General features: G+C 44.2%; 1 protein-coding gene across 1 annotated transcript; it reads left to right on the top strand.

The window, feature by feature from the left end:
• The first annotated feature begins 2,409 nt into the window (after window positions 1-2,409).
• Window positions 2,410-16,896, top strand: LOC137537270 (oocyte zinc finger protein XlCOF22-like). The gene is made up of 6 exons (XM_068259354.1): window positions 2,410-2,431; window positions 4,956-5,078; window positions 10,938-11,035; window positions 11,147-11,473; window positions 15,931-16,353; window positions 16,450-16,896. The coding sequence occupies exons 1-6, from the start codon at window positions 2,410-2,412 to the stop codon at window positions 16,894-16,896; spliced, it is 1,440 nt and encodes a 479-aa protein (XP_068115455.1).
• The last annotated feature ends 5,707 nt before the right edge of the window (window positions 16,897-22,603 follow it).

Genomic DNA, 22,603 nt, shown 5'->3' with positions numbered 1-22,603 from the left:
AGCGATTACACCAGCATTTATATACTTCACATTGCAGAATTGCTAATCGCTAACGCTCAAAAATGCTGCATGTCCTGGGTTTGTGATTTGGTAATTGCAATCGCTCCAGTGGAATTTGGCCCATCCATTAACATTAGCTGAGCGTTTAGGGAAATCGCTAACGGTTTGAATCGCTACCTAAACGCTCACAAAATCAATCTAGTGGGTTCCAGCCCTGAAACATGCCCGTTTGGATGCAATATACTGCGCCCAGCTGAGAGGATCTTTGTAGGCCGTAAGGCTTTCATCCACAATGACATCTCTCTGTGGCTCATACGGGGTCCTGAAGTTGGAAATAATCATCTGATATGCCTCCCAGACCTTTCTGAGCTACGGTGCAGGATGAGTGGCCTCTTCAAAGTCCTCATTGCTCATGAAGTGGAGATACTTCAAGGGAACCTAAACTGAGAAGGATATGGATTTTTCCTTTTAAAATAATGCCAGTTGCCTGACTCTCCTGCTGAGCCTGTGTCTCTAATACATTTAGCCACAGCCCCTAAACAAGCATGCAACAGATCAGGTGCTCTGACTGAAGTCAGACTGGATTAGCTGCATGCTTGTTTCAGGTGTGTGATTCAGCCACTACTGCAGCCAAAGAGATCAGCAGGACTGCCAGGCAACTGGTATTGTTTAATAGGAAACATCCATATCCCTCTCAGTTATTGCCACTGCACTAAAGAAAGGGGTGGCCAGTAATTTATTTGTGGACCAGTAGCACTCTTGCAGTGGCTTCCCCACTATTCCCTGGGGGATCACAAGGCCCAGGAACTGCCAGATGTCATGGCTTGTGACCGGTTCCCTCCGCCTGCTCCTAGGGAATCTGCTTTGTGGAGCACCCTGTTGCTGCGCTGCGTAGCGGTTTGTCTCATCCATTATCCACTGGATGAGCTCCTTGCTAAGGAATAACTCGAAGTAGGTCAGGGGGCTGTGGTCACAATCCCGCTACAGGTCAGGCGACTCAGTAAAGTACAATCTATGGGGCAGTGTCCAAGTTGCAATGACAATTCTGCACCAAGTGCGCACACCACTAACCAGCCTTTCAGTGTTGCTGTCGGTCTCTGAGGCTGACAAGAGGTCTCCTGGGACGTCGCTGTCGGTGGAATCGACCACAGACTCCACATCGCTGTCTTCCATAAAATTAATCAGCGCCTCGTCGGACAGTGCCTCCTGGGACTTGAGGCCATGGTGGCAGGCAGGCCAAAGGCCACCAGATGTCAAAGGTAAAAGTTCAGCGATGTCAAAAAACAAAACACATAATACAGCAATCGTTAAAATGACTACACTGCAAAACGAATAGCGATAAGGCAGAAAAAAGCAGGCTAATAGACAATCAAATGCACAGAAATCTCAGGAGCTGTTAGAACAACTAGCACTGGTCTCTGGAAGAGAATGAGGCAATAACTGCCAGCCTTTTTATATTGTATTTGATTCAATGCAGCTGTTTGTATTGAATATAACAGAGGAGCTGACAATCTAATCCTAACATAGTCATAGTCTAATGTCCTAGCATTTTATTATTATGTATTTATATAGCACTGACATCTTCTGCATCTCTTTACAGAGTACATAGTCATGTCACTGACTGTCCTCAGAGGAGCTCACACTCTAATCCTACCATAGTCATAGTCTAATGCCCTACCATATTATTATTATGTATTTATATAGCGCTGACATCTTCTGCAGCGCTTTACAGAGTACATAGTCATGTTACTGACTGTCCTCAGAGGAGCTCAGACTCTAATCCTACCATAGTCATAGTCTAATGTCCTACCATATTATTATTATGTATTTATATAGCACTGACATCTTCTGCAGCACTGTACAGAGTACATAGTCATGTCACTGACTGTCCTCAGAGGAGCTCACAATCTAATCCTACCATAGTCCTAGTCTAATGTCCTTCCATATTATTACTATGTATTTATATAGCACTGACATCTTCTGCAGCACATTACAGAGTACATAGTCATGTCACTGACTGTCCTCAGAGGAGCTCACACTCTAATCCTACCATAGTCATAGTCTAATGTCCTACCATATTATTACAACAAAACCTTGGATTGAGCGTAACTTGGTTTAAAGTAAAGCTGAGATCTTGTAAAGTAAAGATTTGATACTTACCCGGGGCTTTCACCCGCCCCATAAACACGTCTAAGTCCCACGCCATCCTCCCGCGGTCTGCCGTTCAGCCATGATCAGCCTGGTAACTGACTCAGTCTGGTCCAGTCTGGGTCTTCAGCGCATGCGTGGCACTGCGGAGCTCCCACACATGCGCAGGAGACCTGGACTGACGCGGCTGAGCCAGTTACCGGGGCTGATCACAGCTGAACGGCAGACTGCGGGAGGACGGCGTGGGACTCGGACATATTTATGGGGCGGGAGGAAGCCCCGGGTAAGTATCAAATCTTTACAAGATCTCTGGTTTACTTTAAGAGCGCTTTGCAACACAAGCAAAATCTTTTGTGAGTGTAGTATGTATTTATATAGTGCTGACGTCTTCTGCAGCACTTTACAGAGTACACAGTCCTTTCACTGTCCTCAGAGGATTTCACTATCTAATCCTGCCATAGTCATAGTCTAATGTCCTACCATATTATTATTCTGTATTTATATAGCACTGACATCTTCTGCAGCACTGTACAGCACCACAGACGGTGAAGGTTTTATATAAATAAATGCGTTTGGGGAAATACTTCTAAAATCCTGGCCACGACCACATTATATTGGTCCCGCCTGTATATGTTCTCCCCATGTCTCCATGGGTTTCCTCTGGGCACTCATGTTTCCTCCCACGCCCCAAAAACATACAGATAAGTTAATTGGCTTACTCCTAAATTGGCCCTAGACTACGATACATAAAATACACTACACAATACATACATAGACCTAGACAGGGGCGTAGCAATAGGGGGTGCAGCGGTAGCGACCGCATCGGGGCCCCGAAGGGCCCTCCCTCAACTACAGTATTAGCTCTCTATTGGTCCTGTGCTCATAATAATCACTTCTATATATACATTGAGTAGTGGTAAACATTAACAAGCTCTTCCCCATCCCCTTCTTGCACCTCTGACACTGTAGTTGCCATTGTCAGGTTTTGGTGCGCCATATCAATGGTTATGTATAGAGTGCCTGAGGGGCCCCATTGTAAAACTTGCATCGGGGCCCACAGCTCCTTAGCTACGCCACTGGACATAGAATTATAGCAGGGGTTAGATTGTGAGCTCCTCTGAGGACAGTCAGTGACAAGACAATATTCTCTGTACAGTGCTGCGGAAGATGTGGCGCTATATAAATACATAATATTAATAAATAATAATATCTCGCCATTATCATTTTCCCCGATACTCTCCGACTGCGCTCTATTCCTATTCTGTATTAAGGCTGCAGTTAGCTGACTGACCACAAGATGGCAACGTCATAACCACGAGCTGGAAGGAAGAAACAGGAAATGATGAAGAAAAAAGAAAATAATTAGGCGAGACCGGAAGTAGCTCAGAGATTAGCTCGGGCTGCCGACTGAGGAGGTGAGCGGAAAGTTTATAAGGTAAATATATCAACTATGAATAAAAAATAGAAAAGTAAACACAGAAAATAATTTTATTTCAAATAAACACGAGGGGAGGACAGGAATTGGGGTGTGGGAGGAGCACATAGTGGGGGAGGGGAGAACAGGGGAGGGGGAGGAGCACATAGTGGGGGAGGGGGACAGGTATTGGGGTGAGGGAGGAGCACATAGTGGGGGGAGGGGAGGACAGGTATTGGGGTGAGGGAGGAGCACATAGTGGGGAGGAGAGGACAGGTATAGGGGCGAGGGAGGAGCACATAGTGGGGGAGGGGATGACAGGTATTGGGGTGAGGGAGGAGCACATAGTGGGGAAGGGGAGGAGAGGTATTGGGGTGAGGGAGGAGCACATAGTGGGGGAGGGGAGGACAGGTATTGGGGGGAGGGAGGAGCACATAGTGGGGAGGGGAGGACAGGTATTGGTTGGGGGAAGAGCACATAGGAGTGGAGGTATTGGGGTGAGGGAGGGGCACATATTGGAGCAGAGGTGGGCAGGTATTGTGGTGGGGTTGGACAGATATAAAGGTGATGGAGGAGCACATGGTGGGGAGTGGAGGACAGGTGCTTGAGTGTTGGAGTAGAAGACAGGTATTGAGGTGAGAGAGTGTCACATGACTGGAGAGGTGAGGAGGATTCTGGGAGTGTCACATGACTGGAGAGGTGAGGAGGGTTCTGGGAGTGTCACATGACTGGAGAGGTGAGGAAGATTGTGGGAGTGTCACATGACTGGAGACATGAGGAGGATTCTGGGAGTGTCACATGACTGGAGAGGTGAGGAGGGTTCTGGGAGTGTCACATGACTGGAGAGGTGAGGAGGATTGTGGGAGTGTCACATGACTGGAGACATGAGGAGGATTCTGGGAGTGTCACATGACTGGAGAGGTGAGGAGGATTCTGGGAGTGTCACATGACTGGAGACGTGAGGAGGGTTCTGGGAGTGTCACATGACTGGAGAGGTGAGGAGGATTCTGGGAGTGTCACATGACTGGAGACATGAGGAGGTTTCTGGGAGTGGCACATGACTGGAGAGGTGAGGAGGATTCTGGGAGTGTCACATGACTGGAGAGGTGAGGAGGATTCTGGGAGTGTCACATGACTGGAGAGGTGAGGAGGATTCTGGGAGTGTCACATGACCTTACCTTCAGTCTCTCCATACAGAGTGTTCCTTCTGTGAAGTCTGGTGACCATCGCGGTGCCCCCACCTCACCCCCTGATATCTGAGAGACACGAGAAGCCCACAACATCCTCACTGATCTGCTGTCGGGGTGAGTTGAGCATTACCAGGAATTATGGGACAGTATCCAGTGACAGCCAGTGATTTGTATGGTGGTGACTGTATCATTCTGTGTGTCAGGTTCCTATAAGGAGGCTCATTGTCTCATCTATTTCTCCATGGAGGAGGGGCAGTATATAGAAGGACACCAGGACCTCTACAAGGACGGCATGATGGAGAATCAGCCACCCCTCACATCACTGGGTAAGAGGAGACTTTCATTTAATTTAAAGGAGAGAATATTATGGATGGACCTGAGTGGTTCTTGCCTTTTGCATGATCGCTGTCTCTGTAAAGGTCTAGCCTCTAAAGCATTGTTATCACATAAATTCAGCATAGCGGGTCTGAACCCTCTATAACAGTAATTATAGATTGACAGAATACCTTGAAATGAATCAGGGCACTCAGTATTTGATTTAATATAAAAAATTGTATTTGCTTATCATTACAGCAGATATACAAAATATGAACAGTTCCAAGTAGTGTTTCCTTCTGACAGTATTCCATCCCATCAGGCCATAGCCAAGCGATCATCAGTCTTTAAAGTACATTCAAAAAAGAGTGTTAACAGTTGTATTATATAGAATAGGATCAAAAATAGTCTTCTCTATATCTAGTAGCTCTATAAAAACTTACAGTAATCTTCTTGAAAAAAATGACGTTTAGCAGAACTTTATGCTGAAAAATGAATAAAGTCAATCACCAGAATAAGAAGCATATTACCCCTTCTCTGCCATCTCTTCAGCATCTAGAGCCACGTGTGGGAAGGCAGCTTCTGGCTTGTAGCTGGTGTCTTTCAGGAGAGATTCAGTCTGGATGTCTCTGAATAGCTCTGAAACCACCTATTTTTATACTCACTGTATTCAATATGGCTGCTTCATTTGGAATATCCCTCAATCTTTACTTCTGATTGGTGGAAATTTCTGTGCGTCTATCTTTATCATGTTTTTCATACCTAGGTCATAATCTATTTTGTTTACAAATTCCTTATTTAAGTTATCTGTGGGAATTGACGCAGTTTGGGATATTTACACATACTGACATTTGCTTATCCGGTCTGCTTGACGCAGTTTATTAAAACTGGATGTCAGCAGCTATCTTGACCTGCTGATTAATTGCCCCAGACATTGGGACTTTTAAAATATTAAACAAATTTCATTCTATCTGTCTTTCATGACGCACTTCTGATATTATGTCTCTGTACTGATTAGCTTGGAATGTTTCTGTTCTTTTGCAGAAGCCATCTTTGCTTATTGACGTATGCAGGGCTTGAAACAATATACTCATTTACTCATTTGAATATAGCACTGATTATGTAATTCTTCTTAAAACAATTAATCATATAAGATATAATTGCATATGATAACTTAATAGTTTAGAGCCATTTTCTATACACTGTACTTGTCTTTCTTATGCAAAAAAATTCCTAACTAGACTCTGTAACAAAATGTTCAGCCTTATTTCTTTTACCCTATAAGTTCCTATACCTGTTCTAATGTGGTCTGTGTTACTGCAGCCTTTTCTAGTTGCACTCTCTCTGTTCTTTTCTTTGTCAAGCTTTGTCGACCCAGGGAGGAATGTGCTGCCTCTGCTGTGATAGGGACAAGTTATGCATGCCCCCAAACAGTGTGTGCTTTGCGTATTCCTCACGGACAGTTTTGAGGCTAAGGAGGAGGGGGGGGAGGGTCGAGCTGCTGGCAGACTGGAGTGCAGATAGTGCAGATAGTACAGGTAAAAACTTGTAGTATACTGTAACATATTATATATATATATATATATATATATATATATATATATATATATATATATATATATATATGTACAGAGGGGCTGCAGCACACAACAGGAAAACAGTGACAGGGGCTCTTGGTTACGCTTTAACGCGCTTAAGCTCACCAACTGCGCCAAAGTGTCCCCAATCTGGTGAGTCCTACTCTACCATGCAAAATGCCAGTTTTTATAAGCAGTCTAGTGGGAACTAAACCAAAAACCCTAAAATGTCAACTAGATGGGAAAAAAAGGAAATTAAAAACACCTCACCCTTCACCTAGCTACCAAACGAACTCTCTGAACGTGTGCAATGCACTCATTTATATACTTAACTGTGCTAGAGGTGGGCGTGGTCATGCAGGCTCACAGGGGAAAATTATAAATAAATTACCAAGGGGTAAGCAGCACAAACCAAATTTTTTTTATGCAATTCTATGCAAAGCATGCACGCAGCGCTGGAGGTCCCCAGACTATATATATATATATATATACACACACACACACACAGTGGGTTGCAAAAGTATTCAGCCCCCTTGAAGTTTTCCACATTTTGTCACATTACTGCCACAAACATGCATCAATTTTATTGGAATTCCACATGAAAGACCAATACAAAGTGGTGTACACGTGAGAAGTGGATCGAAAATCATACATGATTCCAAACATTTTTTACAAATAAATAACTGCAAAGTGGGGTGTGCGTAATTATTCAGCCCCCTGAGTCAATACTTTGTAGAACCACCTTTTGCTGCAATTACAGCTGCCAGTCTTTTAGGGTATGTCTCTACCAGCTTTGCACATCTAGAGACTGAAATCCTTGCCCATTCTTCTTTGCAAAACAGCTCCAGCTCAGTCAGATTAGATGGACAGCGTTTGTGAACAGCAGTTTTCAGATCTTGCCACAGATTCTCGATTGGATTTAGATCTGGACTTTGACTGGCTCATTCTAACACATAGATATGTTTTATTTTAAACCATTCCATTGTTGCCCTGGCTTTATGTTTAGGGTCATTGTCCTGCTGGAAGCTGAACCTCTGCCCCAGTCTCAAGTCTTTTGCAGTCTCCAAGAGGTTTTCTTCCAAGTTTGCCCTGTATTTGGCTCCATCCATCTTCCCATCAACTCTGACCAGCTTCCCTGTCCCTGCTGAAGAGATGTACCCCCCAAGCATAATACTGCCACCACCATATTTGACAGTAGGGATGGTGTGTTCAGAGTGATGTGCAGTGTTAGTTTTCTGCCACACATAGCATTTTGCATTTTGGCCAAAAAGTTCCATTTTGGTCTCATCTGACCAGAGCACTTTCTTCCACATATTTGCTGTGTCCCCCACATGGCTTGTGGCAAACTGCAAATGGGACTTCTTATGCTTTCTGTTAACAATGCCTTTCTTCTTGCCACTATTCCATAAAGGCCAACTTTGTACAGTGCATGACTAATAGTTGTCCTGTGGACAGAGTCTCCCACCTGAGCTGTAGATCTCTGCAGCTCGTCCAGAGTCACCATGGGCCTCTTGACTGCATTTCTGATCAGTTCTCTCCTTGTTTGGCCTGTGATTTTAGGTGGATGGCCTTGTCTTGGTAGGTTTACAGTTTTGCCATACTCCTTCCATTTTGGAATGATCACTTGAACAGTGCTCCGTGGGATGTTCAAGGCTTTGGAAATCTTTTTGTAGCCTAAGCCTGCTTTAAATTTCTCAATAACTTGATCCCTGACCTGTCTTGGACCTGTCTTGTGTGTTCTTTGGACTTCATGGTGTTGTTGCTCCCAATATTCTCTTAGACAACCTCTGAGGCCCTCACAGAGCAGCTGTATTTGTACTGACATTAGATTACACACAGGTGCACTCTATTTAGTCATTAGCACTCATCAGGCAATGTCTGTAGGCAACTGACTGCACTCAGATCAAAGGGGGCCGAATAATTATGCACACACCACTTTGCAGTTATTTATTTGTAAAAAATGTTTGGAATCATGTATGATTTTCGTTCCACTTCTCACGTGTACACCACTTTGTATTGGTTTTTCATGTGGAATTCCAATAAAATTGATTCATGTTTGTGGCAGTAATATGACAAAATGTGGAAAACTTCAATGGGGCCGAATAATTTTGCAACCAGTACATCACTTCCTGGTTAGCGGCCATGTTTTTTGTTTGTAAACACTGCCTAAAACTGGCAATTAAAAATCAGGATTGCGGCGGGGAGCGGCAGAAACAGCCAAGAGGGTCCCAGGAGATCACAGTGACTCAATTTTTTATTGTACAAATCGGACAGTACAAATTCTCTTTTAATAACTTCCACTGGCAGGTGTCAATATTTAAACATTTTTGAATAATAGGAAAACCATTATTTTATTTGTTTTATAAATTAGTATTAAACATATTAATATTATATATTAATTTAATAAAGATTATAAAACTGCCAGGTGGCAGCGTAATATAAAGTATAATATTTTGATTAAAAATGCTTTATCAATCTGACATTTTAAGTTTAAGTTATCGTTTGAGTTTTTCTGCTGTCACTAATTTCAGCACACAGTGCGTTCCCGCACTCGATGCACCGCTCCATACCCGACGATTCGATTATTTCCGAGCATTTCCGAGTGCATTTTCCGTTTTTAGGTCAATTGCCATGTACAGTATTGCAAATCGACCTAACGATCCATCGAAACGCGAATCGGACATGTCGGAAATAAACGAATCGACGGAAATCGAGCGGCGCATCGAGTGCGGGAACGCACCGTGTATACCCAGCATAATTCCCAAAATATAGAAAGACATGGTGACCTTGCTTGTCTCAAACTATTATCTACGTCTCCAGAATCCATTGTAAACAAATCCTCTTAGCAAGCTTTTCAGAATACATTTGAAATGAAGCTATTTGCTCTTGTATAATGGATAACTATTGCTAGCATATAACTGACAATAATTCTTTACATGTATACATATCTTTTGCCAGGATTATATAAATCATTAGAGTTCACTAAAAAGAAAATAGAAGACAGGTTTTGAGTGTGTTATAACAAGGAATCTGACAGTCTAATAAAAAATAGAGACAATGTACTCAGTCTGTGTGTGTGTTTTTTACAGATGTATCCAGTAACAGAAACCCACCAGAGAGATGTACAGGTCCTCTTTATTCCCAGGATTGTCCACCTAGATCCTCCATCATGTGATAATCACATAGAGACAATGTATTCAGTCAGTGTGTGTGTTTTCTACAGATGTATCCACTAACAGAAACCCACCAGAGACATGTACAGGTCCTCTTTATTCCCGGGATTGTCCACCTAGATCCCCCATAATCTGATAATCACATAGAGACAATGTATTCAGTCAGTGTGTGTGTTTCCTACAGATGTCTCCACTAACAGAAACCCACCAGATACATGTACAGGTCCTCTTTATTCCCGGGATTGTCCACCTAGATCCCCCATCATCTGATAAACACATAGAGACAATGTATTCAGTCAGTGTGTGTGTTTCCTACAGATGTATCCAGTAACAGAAACCCACCAGAGAGATGTACAGGTCCTCTTTATTCCCAGGATTGTCCACCTAGATCCTCCATCATCTGATAAACACATAGAGACAATGTATTCAGTCAGTGTGTGTGTTTCCTACAGATGTCTCCACTAACAGAAACCCACCAGATACATGTACAGGTCCTCTTTATTCCCGGGATTGTCCACCTAGATCCCCCATCATCTGATAAACATATAGAGACAATGTATTCAGTCAGGGTGTGTGTTTCCTAGAGATGTATCCAGTAATAGAAACCCACCAGAGAGATGTACAGGTCCTCTTTATTCCCAGCATTGTCCACCTAGATCCCCCATCATCTGATAAACACATAGAGACAATGTATTCAGTCAGTGTGTGTCTCCTACAGATGTATCCAGTAACAGAAACCCACCAGAGAGATGTACAGGTCCTCTTTATTCCCAGGATTGTCCACCTAGATCTCCCATCATCTAAAAAACATATAGAGACAATGTATTCAGTCAGTGTGTGTGTTTCCTACAGATGTATCCAGTAATAGAAATCCATCAGAGAGATGTACAGGTCCTCTTTATTCCCAGGTTTGTCCACCTAGATCCCCCATCCTCTGATAAACACATAGAGACAATGTATTCAGTCAGTGTGTGTGTTTCCTACAGATGTATCCAGTAACAGAAACCCACCAGAGAGATGTACAGGTCCTCTTTATTCCTGGGATTGCCCACCTAGATCCCCCATCATCTGATAATCACATAGAGACAATGTATTCAGTCAGTGTGTGTGTTTCCTGCAGATGTATCCAGTAACAGAAACCCACCAGAGAGATGTACAGGTCCTCTTTATTCCCAGAATTGTCCACAGCAAGGTCACACCACCCTCCACCATTATCAGGTAGGTGGGACTGAGGGTCTCCAGAAACTCCAGACTGTATTACATTTTACCTTCTGCATATGCTGTTATCTGTGTTCACAATTCACATTAGCTCTCATTTTGTGAACTTAGGATGGAGAACTGATACTTGTAAGTGCTCCTGTGGTTAAGGAGGAAGAAGAAGAGACGTATGTGAGGAGTGATCAGCAGTCTATGGAGGAGGGAGACATGATGAGGACCTATAAAAAGGAAGAAGAAGAGACGTTGGTGAGGAGTGATCAGCAGTCTATGGAGGAGGGTGACGTGATGGTGACAATTAAAGGAGAAGAAGAAGAGACATATGTGAGGAGTGATCAGCTGTCTATGGAGGAGGGTGACATGATGAGGACAAGTAAAGAGGAAGAAGAAGAGACGTATGTGAGGAGTGATCAGCAGCCTATGGTGGAGGGTGTCATGATGGTGACAATTAAAGAGGAGGACAATGTTACAGAGGGCAGAACAGGTGAGTAATCAGGAGTTCATATGAAATAAATGTGTATCTTCATTGCTGGTATGACTGTGTGAGAGATTAGTCTTTTGGTTGAATCTGCCCATCCTTGCTAGATGTATGGCTGTATTTAGTTTTAATGGCCTGTAATAAGCTGATAATGATCACTGTACATTACTGTACACAGATTGGTCACAGTAGGGGGTGACTTAGTGTTACCGGCCTGTAATAAGCTGATAATGGTCACTGTACATTACTGTACACAGATTGGTCACAGTAGGGGGTGACTTAGTGTTACCGGCCTGTAATTAGCTGATAATGGTCACTGTACATTACTGTACACAGATTGGTCACAGTATTGGTGACATAGTGTTACTGGCCTGTAATAAGCTGATAATGGTCACTGTACATTACTGTACACAGATTGGTCACAGTATTGGTGACATAGTGTTACTGGCCTGTAATAAGCTGATAATGATCACTGTACATTACTGTACACAGATTGGTCACAGTAGTGGTGACTTAGTGTTACTGGCCTGTAATAAGCTGATAATGGTCACTGTACATTACTGTACACAGATTGGTCACAGTAGGAGGTGACTTAGTGTTACCGGCCTGTAATAAGCTGATAATGGTCACTGTACATTACTGTACACAGATTGGTCACAGTAGGGGTGACTTAGTGTTACCGGCCTGTAATAAGCTGGTAATGGTCACTGTACATTACTGTACACAGATTGGTCACAGTAGGGGTGACTTAGTGTTACTGGCCTGTAATAAGCTGATAATGGTCACTGTACATTACTGTACACAGATTGGTCACAGTAGGGGTGACTTAGTGTTACCGGCCTGTAATAAGCTGATAATGGTCACTGTACATTACTGTACACAGATTGGTCACAGTAGGGGGGACTTAGTGTTACTGGCCTGTAATAAGCTGATAATGGTCACTGTACATTACTGTACACAGATTGGTCACAGTAGGGGGTGACTTAGTGTTACTGGTCTGTAATAAGCTGATAATGGTCACTGTACATTACTGTACACAGATTGGTCACAGTAGGGGTGACTTAGTGTTACCTGCCTGTAATAAGCTGATAACGGTCAGTGTACATTACTGTACACAGATTGGTCACGGTAGGGGAGACTTATGTATATGAGCATATATATATATGTATGTATATCCAGCTACAGAAGTATTAGTGGTTTGGGATCTCTGTGACATAAATGGAGAATTCCTCCACCTCGCAGCTCCTATAATTAGTGTTATGTAACGTCACAATATCTTTATTTGCACAATTGGGGACAAGAGAGAGATAAAGGGACATTACCAGGGGCATATGAGTGACACGAGGATACAATGGTAATAAGAATGTGTAAGTGACACCACATTGCTCTACAAACATAACACAGATTTCTTGCTATAAGTACCTAGAGGTCTGTTGTCACAGGAGTAAGGCCCTGTTCCCATTGCGTTCCGACAGCGTGGCCGTTCGCGTTGGACTTTTTTTACGCGTTTTTGTTTTGTGATTTCTGACGAATTCTGTGCGCTTGGCGTTTTTGCTAAGCGTTTTTCAAAGCGCTATTCAAGAGCGTTTTTTTAATTGACTCCCTGATGCAAGTCGGGAAGTGAACTCTTTGATCCGGAAAAGAAGAAATACAATGTATTTATTCTTAAAAACGCTCACGCAGTCGCTGCATAAAGGGATTTTGTGAGTGTTTTGCGTTTTTCTTTTATCTTCCATTCAGGGCATATCGCCATGAAAATGATCCATTCATCGCTTATGTCAACTGACAGCACACGGAACAGCCTAATATGAACTACACTGAAAGCATGGTGTAGCCACTTTTGAGGCGCTTTTGAAAAATTGTCAGTGCTTATCCACTTAAGCCTATCTGGATGAACATTCTCGTCCAGATAGGCTGCGCGCACTCCCGCGGGACGCGCATGCTCCCGCCACCGGCCGTTAGCCCAGCGATCAATGAATGGGATTATAGATCCCATTCATTCATCGAAGCCCCCCGCTGAAAAACCGACAGCCTCTTATCAAAGGCTGCAGTTTTTCTGAGTTACAAGATGTTTCCCGTCCTCCTAATGCTTCCTGGAAGTGTGATCGTACGCTTCCAGGACTTTATGACTGTGGCCATCTTGTGGCCAAATAGTAAAAATACACCAACATTAGCTATGTACCTCCCACACCAAAAATTACCCAAATAAAATGTTTAATAAAAAAAAAATACCATTAAAAAAAAAAAAAAAAAAAAACATAAATAGTTACATAACAGTCTGAACTTTTTAAATATGCATGTCAAAGGAGTATATTAATATATTTTTTAAATTATTGGCTTGTAAATAGTGATGGACGCAAATTGAAAAAATGCACCTTTGTTTCCAAATAAAATATCGGCGTAATACATTGTGATAGGGACATAATTTAAATGTTGTAATAAGCGGGCCAAATGGGCAAATAAAATACGTGGGTTTTAATTACGGTAGCATGTATTAATTTCAAACTATAATGGCCAAAAACTGAGAAATAATGATTTTTTTTACATTTCTTTCTTAATATTCCTGTTAAAATGGATGTAGAATAAATTAATTTTTAGCAAAATGTATCACCCACAGAAAGCCTAATTGGTGGCGGAAAAAAAACATATAGATCAATTAATTGTGATGAGTAGTGATAAAGTTATTGGCAAATGAATGGGAGGTGAAGGTTGCTCAGATGCAAAAAATAAACAACCCTGTGGGCTTAAAGGGACTCCGAGCTCTAATCAAAATGAAAATCGGAACTTACCTGGGGCTTTCTCCAGCCCACCGTAGGTTGGGAGGTACCTCGGCGTCCATCTGGCTCTTCTCCCAGGGCCTGGTCAGAAATGGCTCCCCAGCGGCCCCCGGCGACACTGGGCCCGAGTGTCGGGCTCCTCTTCCTGACCAGTCGTCATCACGGAGGCCGGCGTGACAGTACGGCGCATGCACGGTTTAATCGCGCATGCGACGTACTGTGACGCCAGCCGCCATGATGACGCGAGGCGGCCGGCGTGGTGATGACTGACGTCACCTTTCAGGAAGAGGAGCCCGACACTCGGGCCCAGTGTCGCCGGGAGCCGCCGGGGAGCCATTTCTGACCAGGCCCTGGGAGAAGAGCCAGATGGACGCCGAGGTACCTCCTGACCTACGGTGGGCTGGAGAAAGCCCCAGGTAAGTTCCGATTTTGATTTTAGTTAGAGCTCGGAGTCCCTTTAAGTGGTTAAAGTCCAAAAGCGCCTCTAGTGAACGAGCCCTGACACATTGCTTCCAATGTGTCACCAAGCTCTACAATTTAGACAAGCCTAGACACCAAACATTAATATTCAGTGTTCCCCCAGGCTCTTTTAGCCGGACGCTCCACCCGGCTAATTTTGGTGACCACCCAGCTGTCATCAGCTCACCTCTTCCTACTCCTCCCATGCTGTAGGCAGAGTTGTGCCGGACCTGCATTCCCCCGTCACCCCCCACCCCGCTAATTTTTCATGCCACCCGGCTGGAAAACAAATTCTGGGGAGAACACTGATTGTGCTTTTCTTCTGGTGGACTTAAAGCTTCAGAGCTGCAGCCACTAGGGGGCACTCTATAGGCAGTAGCAGTGTTAGGGAGTCTTGCCCAAGGTCTCCTACTCGATAGGTGCTGGCTTACTGAACAGGAAGAGCCGAGATTTAAACCCAGGTCTCCTGAGTCAGAGGCAGAACTCTCAACTAGTACACTGCTTTCCATGTATGGCCAATGCTTTAGCTGTAGGGAGGGCCAATGACATGCAAATAACTCTGACTTGTATGCAAATATAATGCAAATTGCATGCAGATAATCAGTTTTGTCAGGAAATGCATTTGATTGGCTGAATTCCTAGCTAATAAAATCTACATGCAAGGCAAAGTTATTGTCATGTGATTGGCCGCCTGTAATGAGCGCAACCTTCTGCAGTTCTCTGTCAGGCTGATAACTGATGATGGTCAGTGACATGCCAATATCTCTGAGATGGTGCAAATTGTATGTAAATGTATGCACCTGCTGCATCTGGTCCATTTTCAATCAGCATAAACTTTACACCAACTTGGAATTATCAGCAGCTCACTGACCCTCCTTAATAATAATTGCTCCTCCCCTCAGAATTCTCTAACAGGAAGTGATGATGTTTCTCTATTTGCAGGGTGGAGTCCCGGCATCAGGAACCTCTCAGAGACTCGTCTCTCTGTATCCACAGACTGTACAACGGATGATGATGTCACTGGACAAGAGTCTCCTGCAGATATCCTGGTGACCCCAAATATTCACTCAGACTCCCCTCACCTGTCTAACCCTGAGGGGCCTCATACCCAGCACAGCTCTCCTCCTGCTGGAGGGTCTTATTCCTGTTCCACGTGTGGGAAATGTTATGTATGGAAATCACAGCTTGTCAGACATGAGAGATCTCACACTAGTGAGAAGCCCTATTCATGCGCAGAGTGTGGGAAATGTTTTGGTCAGAAATCACACCTTACCCAACATAATAGATCTCACACTGGTGAGAAACGCTATTCATGTGCAGAGTGTGGGAAATGTTTTGTGCAGAAATCAGTGCTTGTCACGCATGAGAGATCTCACACTGGTGAGAAGCCCTATTCATGTGCTGTGTGTGGAAAATGTTTTGCACAAAAATCAAACCTTGTTGAACACGAGAGCTTTCACACTGGTGAGAAGCCATATTCATGTGCTGAGTGTGGGAAATGTTTTAGGTTTAAACTGCAGCTTAATACACACAAGAGTTTTCACACTGGTGAAAGCCCCTATTCATGTGCTGAGTGTGGAAAATGTTTTGGATCCAAAACAGACATTGTCAGACATGAGAGAATTCACACTGGTGAAAAGCCTTATGCTTGTGCTGAGTGTGGGAAATGTTTTGGGCAAAAATCTGTGCTTGTCACACATGAGAGATCTCACACTGGTGAGAAGCTCTATTCATGTGCAGAGTGTGGGAAATGTTTCACTCACAAACCGGGGCTGATCACACATGAGAGATCTCACACTGGTGAGACGCCTTATTCATGTGCAGAGTGTGGGAAATGTTTTGTATGGAAATCACAACTAGTCAAGCATGAGAGATCTCACACTGGAGAGAAGCCCTATTTTTGTGCTGAGTGTGGAAAATGTTTTGGATCCAAAGCAGACCTTGTTAGACATGAGAGATCTCACACTGGTGAGAAGCCCTATTTTTGTGCTGAGTGTGGGAAATGTTTTGTGCAAAAATCACAGCTTGATGCACATGAGAGATCCCACACTGGTGTGAAGCCCTATTCTTGTGCTGAGTGTGGGAAATGTTTTAGGTATAAACTGCAGCTTAATAGACACAAGAGTTTTCACACTGCTGAGAAGTCATAATAATGTGCTTTGATTAGGAAATGTTTTGTATGTAGATCAGGGCTTGTCAGACGCTTGTGCTGAGTGTGGGAAATGCTTTGGAGATAGATGTACTGCTACAACGTTTCTTTTCCCTTTTCTAGTAATTGAGGCAGGATTTTATCCATGGCTCTTCAGTGCCGCCAAGTGCAAGCCAAACCGACAGTGCAACCGATTCGGGTGGAAGTTGGACGCATTAGTCGATTGGACATGTTACAAGATGTCATCACAGTCCTCCCACGGGATTGTACGCTCTCCCGGGTATCTCTTCCCTTGTTAGCGATAATAATTGCAGTATTTGTATAGCGCTTTTCTCCTGTCGGACTCAAAGTGCATGCGAGGCAGCCACTAGAGCACACTCAGTAGGTAGCAGCAGGGTTAGGGAGTCTCGCCCGAGAACTCCTTACAGAATAGATGCTGGCTTACTGAACAGGAGGAGCTAAGATTTTACCCCAGGTCTCCTGTGTCAGAGACGGAGCCCTTACCCAGCACACTGTCCAGCCACTGTGATGGCGCTCCTGGTAGCATGTGCGGTACAGGCTACTTACACTTGTAGTGCAGATCAGAGCCGGCCTACAAAACTAAGGAGAGTGGAGAGGAGAGTGCTAAGTCCCGCCACCCATTACATATGCGAGAGGCTTCTCACGATTGGCTGCATTTTGAAGAGAAGTTTCAGGATTGGCTCAAGTTTTGCTTTTGCAGGACACGTGCCACAAGTCCCGGAGGTATCGGAGACACTCACAGGAAGAGAGTTGCTGCCTCTATTCAGTGGTGGCTGCAATTTTTAAGGAGCCCTGGATACTGTGCCAGCAATTTGCCCAGCCTGGCTGTGCAGCCCTAAGATATACTTAACTTTGTAGTGCACCAAATGTACAAGTGCTTGTACTGTACCTCCAATGGGAGGACAGAGCTGATCCTGTGCAGTAGAGAATGCACCAGGGCATGCTGGGCCATTTCTAGGACAAGTGCTTGTACTGTACCTCCAATGGGAGGACAGAGCTGCTCCTGTGCAGCAGAGAGTGTACCAGGGCATGCTGGGCCATTTCTAGGACAAGTGCTTGTACTGTACCTCCAATGGGGGGACAGAGCTGCTCCTGTGCAGCAGAGAATGTACCAGGGCATGCCGGGCCATCTCTAGGACAAGTGCTTGTACTGTACCTCCAATGGGAGGACTGAGCTGCTCCTGTGCAGCAGAGAATGTACCAGGGCATGCTGGGATATTTCTAGGACAAGTGCTTGTACTGTACCTCCAATGGGAGGACAGAGCTGGTCCTGTGCAGCAGGGAATGTACCAGGGCATGCTGGGCCATTTCTAGGACAAGTGCTTGTACTGTACCACCAATGGGAGGACAGAGCTGCTCCTGTGCAGCAGAGAATGTACCAGGGCATGCTGGGCCATTTCTAGGACAAGTGCTTGTACTGTACCTCCAATGGGAGGACAGAGCTGCTCCTGTGCAGCAGAGAATGTACCAGGGCATGCTGGGCCATTTCTAGGACAAGTGCTTTTACTGTACCTCCAATGGGAGGACAGAGCTGCTCCTGTGCAACAGAGAATGTACCAGGGCATGCTGGGCCATTTCTAGGACAAGTGCTTGTGCTGTATCTCCAATGGGAGGACAGAGCTGGTCCTGTGCAGCAGAGAATGTACCAGGGCATGCTGGGCCATTTCTAGGACAAATGCTTGTACTGTACCTCCAATGGAAGGACAGAGCTGCTCCTGTGCAGCAGAGAATGTACCAGGGCACGCTGGGATATTTCTAGGACAAGTTCTTGTACTGTACCTCCAATGGGAGGACAGAGCTGCTCCTGTGCAGCAGAGAATGCACCAGGGCATGCTGGGCCATTTCTAGGACAAGTGCTTGTACTGTACCTCCAATGGGAGGACAGAGCTGCTCCTGTGCAGCAGAGAATGTACCAGGGCATGCTGGGATATTTCTAGGATAAGTGCTTGTACTATACCTGCAATGGGAGGACAGAGCTGCTCCTGTGCAGCAGAGAATGCACCAGGGCATGCTGGGCCATTTCTAGGACAAGTGCTTGTACTGTACCTCCAATGGGAGGACAGAGCTGCTCCTGTGCAGCAGAGAATGTACCAGGGCATGCTGGGATATTTCTAGGACAAGTTCTTGTACTGTACCTCCAATGGGAGGACAGAGCTGCTCCTGTGCAGCAGAGAATGCACCAGGGCATGCTGGGCCATTTCTAGGACAAGTGCTTGTACTGTACCTCCAATGGGAGGACAGAGCTGCTCCTGTGCAGCAGAGAATGTACCAGGGCATGCTGGGATATTTCTAGGATAAGTGCTTGTACTATACCTGCAATGGGAGGACAGAGGTGCTCCTGTGCAGCAGAGAATGTACCAGGGCATGCTGGGCCATATCTAGGGCAAGTGCTTGTACTGTATCTCCAATGGGAGGACAGAGCTGCTCCTGTGCAGGAGAGAATGCACCAGGGCATGCTGGGCCATTTCTAGGACAAGTGCTTGTACTGTACCACCAATGGGAGGACAGAGCTGGTCCTGCAGCAGAGAATGCACCAGGACATGCTGGGCCATTTCTAAGACAATTTCTGATATAGTAAACTTGTGATATAGTAAACCATTTTTCCTGGTCCTTTGGCGTTTAATATAAAGACATTATAATGTATGGGAGTGATTAATACATTTCATATATAGGGATGATTGGTGCATTTCATATGTGGGATTGATTGGTGCATTTCATGTATGGTTGTTTGGGTTTATTTATGATTCAATGCACAAAACATAAAGTAAAAAACACCTGTACTTTTTTTTTTTCAATAAATAGCAATGTTGGCCCTCGACTAAGTTTCTTTATTTTCAACTCTGACAACCCTGTCTAATGCTGAAAGCACATGATGCAGTTTCCTGTCTGATCGGCGGTAATTGGATGATTATTTCCATCATTTCCGATCTGCTCCCATCTGATTATCTCTGGTAAATCAATCCTATTATCGATCAGGAGCCATTTGGACATGTGCACACGATGCAACTTCCTGACAGATTACCCGACGCTGGGAAATTGCATGGTGTGTAGCCAGCTTTAGATTTTTTCCTGAGACATAAAATTGAAGGTCTTTTGTATTACCTTTTCTATCTTTTGCTCTGGAAGCCAAATCCTTTGTTCTACAGTATCTATAATGCCCACTACACACCATTCAATTTCCTGTCAGATAGACCGATCTAATCCGTTACTTCCAACAGGTCCAATCTCATTTCTGATCGTTTTTCTGTTTGATTTTGTATACAAGTGATCATAAAAACAATCGGAAATCAGATCAGACCTGTTGGAAATAATTGTTTCGAGCTATCTATGTGATGTGAAATTGCATAGTGTGTATCGGGCATAAGGTAACCTAGAAATTTTGGAGGAAACTTCCAATGTTTATTTATGACTTTCCATAACAAAAGCTTGAAACACAAAATCATGATAAAAATTAATTGTAATAATCACAAACAGAAACATTTAGCTGAAATATGAGTGCAGATTTAAGTCAAAATATGCAGAAATAGAAGAAAACCCTGAACATAATTTATCTAGAACAGCTCCCTGGTGTTGTACACTGTGAAGCAAGGGACTGGACACAGGGCAATAAAAGCGTGTTTCTTTCCCGTCAGGGCCTCTTTCAGAGCAGGACACTGCACACTGTCTGATGGGATGCTGCTTGCATGCGCTCAGTGTCACATACTCCATAAAATGGCGGGCAGTACATCTCTCTGGGTTGACCACATAGGAAGCCCGCCGACCCCCTAGACTTCCCTCCATAAATGGTGGTGGGTATTTCAAGCATATTGCTTCACATACAGTGGGTTGCAAAAGTATTCGGCCCCCTTGAAGTTTTCCACATTTTGTCACATTACTGCCACAAACATGCATCAATTTTATTGGTATTCCACGTGAAAGACCAATACAAAGTGGTGTGCACGTGAGAAGTGGATCGAAAATCATACATCATTCCAAACATTTTTTACAAATAAATAACTGCAAAGTGGGATGTGCGTAATTATTCGACCCCCTGAGTCAATACTTTGTAGAACCACCTTTTGCTGCAATTACAGCTGCCAGTCTTTTTAGGGTATGTCTCTACCAGCTTTGCACATCTAGAGACTGAAATTCTTGCCCATTCTTCTTTGCAAAACAGCTCCAGCTCAGTCAGATTGGATGCACAGCGTTTGTGAACAGCAGTTTTCAGATCTTGCCACAGATTCTTGATTGGATTTAGATCTGGACTTTGACTGGGCCATTCTAACACATAGATATGTTTTGTTTTAAACCATTCCATTGTTTCCCTGGCTTTGCAGATCCTGTTGTTCTGTATATATTGATACATGTTATGATGTTTTTCTTTTCAGACCTATGTATATGCGAATGCTTGCATATTTATAATTTTGTATTTATTGATTAATAAAGACTGGGTTATTGCATATATAGTTTGAGGTCGAGATCCGAGTGATTGATGCCATTATATAAAATTCTGTACTTATACCCCCTTGGCATGTCTGATTCTTTAGCATGTCAGCTGTTTCCCTCGCTATGCTATTGTTTGGGATGCATGTTCGCTCCCAGCATCACTTCTAATTTTGTCCAATTGTGCCTTCCTTACTTACGTAGTCTGCGCTTCAGCGCAGAGTCCCTCCTACCCAACTTGCGCTCCACGGGCTACCACTCCCCGTCCGCATCTCGTCTTCTCCGCATTGACGGCTTTATGGGCGGATCACGTGGGGCGAGGATTGCGCCCACGTGACTTCCGCATCTACACTATTTCTAACTGGCGCTTCAGCCGGAACAACACGGGACCCCCCACTCTTGACAAAGCGGCGTGACTGCCGCGATACCGGTAGAGCAGTCTACCGGGGGCCTCTCCTCCTCCTCATCGGACACCTCGTTGTTATACTCCATCCTGGGTCACGTAAGCCTGCTCCATCTGTCACTATTTGCTGCGTTGTTCTCAGCATCAATCACTCAGGTCTCCCTATCCCCTTATTGGGGGCTTATTTATTCTAGCACGTTGACACTTTATTGTACTTATCACTGTTTTTTGCTATTTATTGTTTGTTGTTCTACTCAGTTATGGGTTATCACTATATGCACTTTATTGAGAGCTGACTTTCAGAACCCGGGTTCTATCCCTGTGGTAGCTCTGATATTGAGCTATCCAGGTGCTTTTTTCACTAATTACCATTTATATTTATTCAGGTGACCTACTATGATCATGAACTGTTATTTATTACATGAGGTGTCCTTTGTACTTTTAGATGTTTTTATTGATGGTGTGTTTTGAAGCTATATTAAATAAACTTTATTTGAATTGAGACTAATAGGAGTGGTGCTGCTTTTGGTCATAAACCCTTGAATTTTCCTACTTGCAGTGACTGAGCACACTCCTACTTCAACATGCGTGCATGAACCTTCTTTATTCCCTGGCTTTATGTTTAGGTCATTGTCCTGCTGGAAGGAGAACCTCCACCCCAGTCTCAAGTCTTTTGCAGTCTCTCCAAGAGGTTTTCTTCCCATCAACTCTGACCAGCTTCCCTGTCCCTGCTGAAGAGATGCACCCCCCAAGCATGATGCTGCCGCCACCATATTTGACAGTGGGGATGGTGTGTTCAGAGTGATGTGCAGTGTTAGTTTTCCGCCACACATAGCGTTTTGCATTTTGGCCAAAAAGTTCC

Source organism: Hyperolius riggenbachi, chromosome 10 (assembly GCF_040937935.1).
Source record: "Hyperolius riggenbachi isolate aHypRig1 chromosome 10, aHypRig1.pri, whole genome shotgun sequence".
NCBI classification, from domain to species: Eukaryota; Metazoa; Chordata; class Amphibia; order Anura; family Hyperoliidae; genus Hyperolius; species Hyperolius riggenbachi.
The sequence above is the reverse complement of the archived record's forward strand: the minus strand, read 5'-3'. Positions and strand labels throughout refer to the sequence as shown.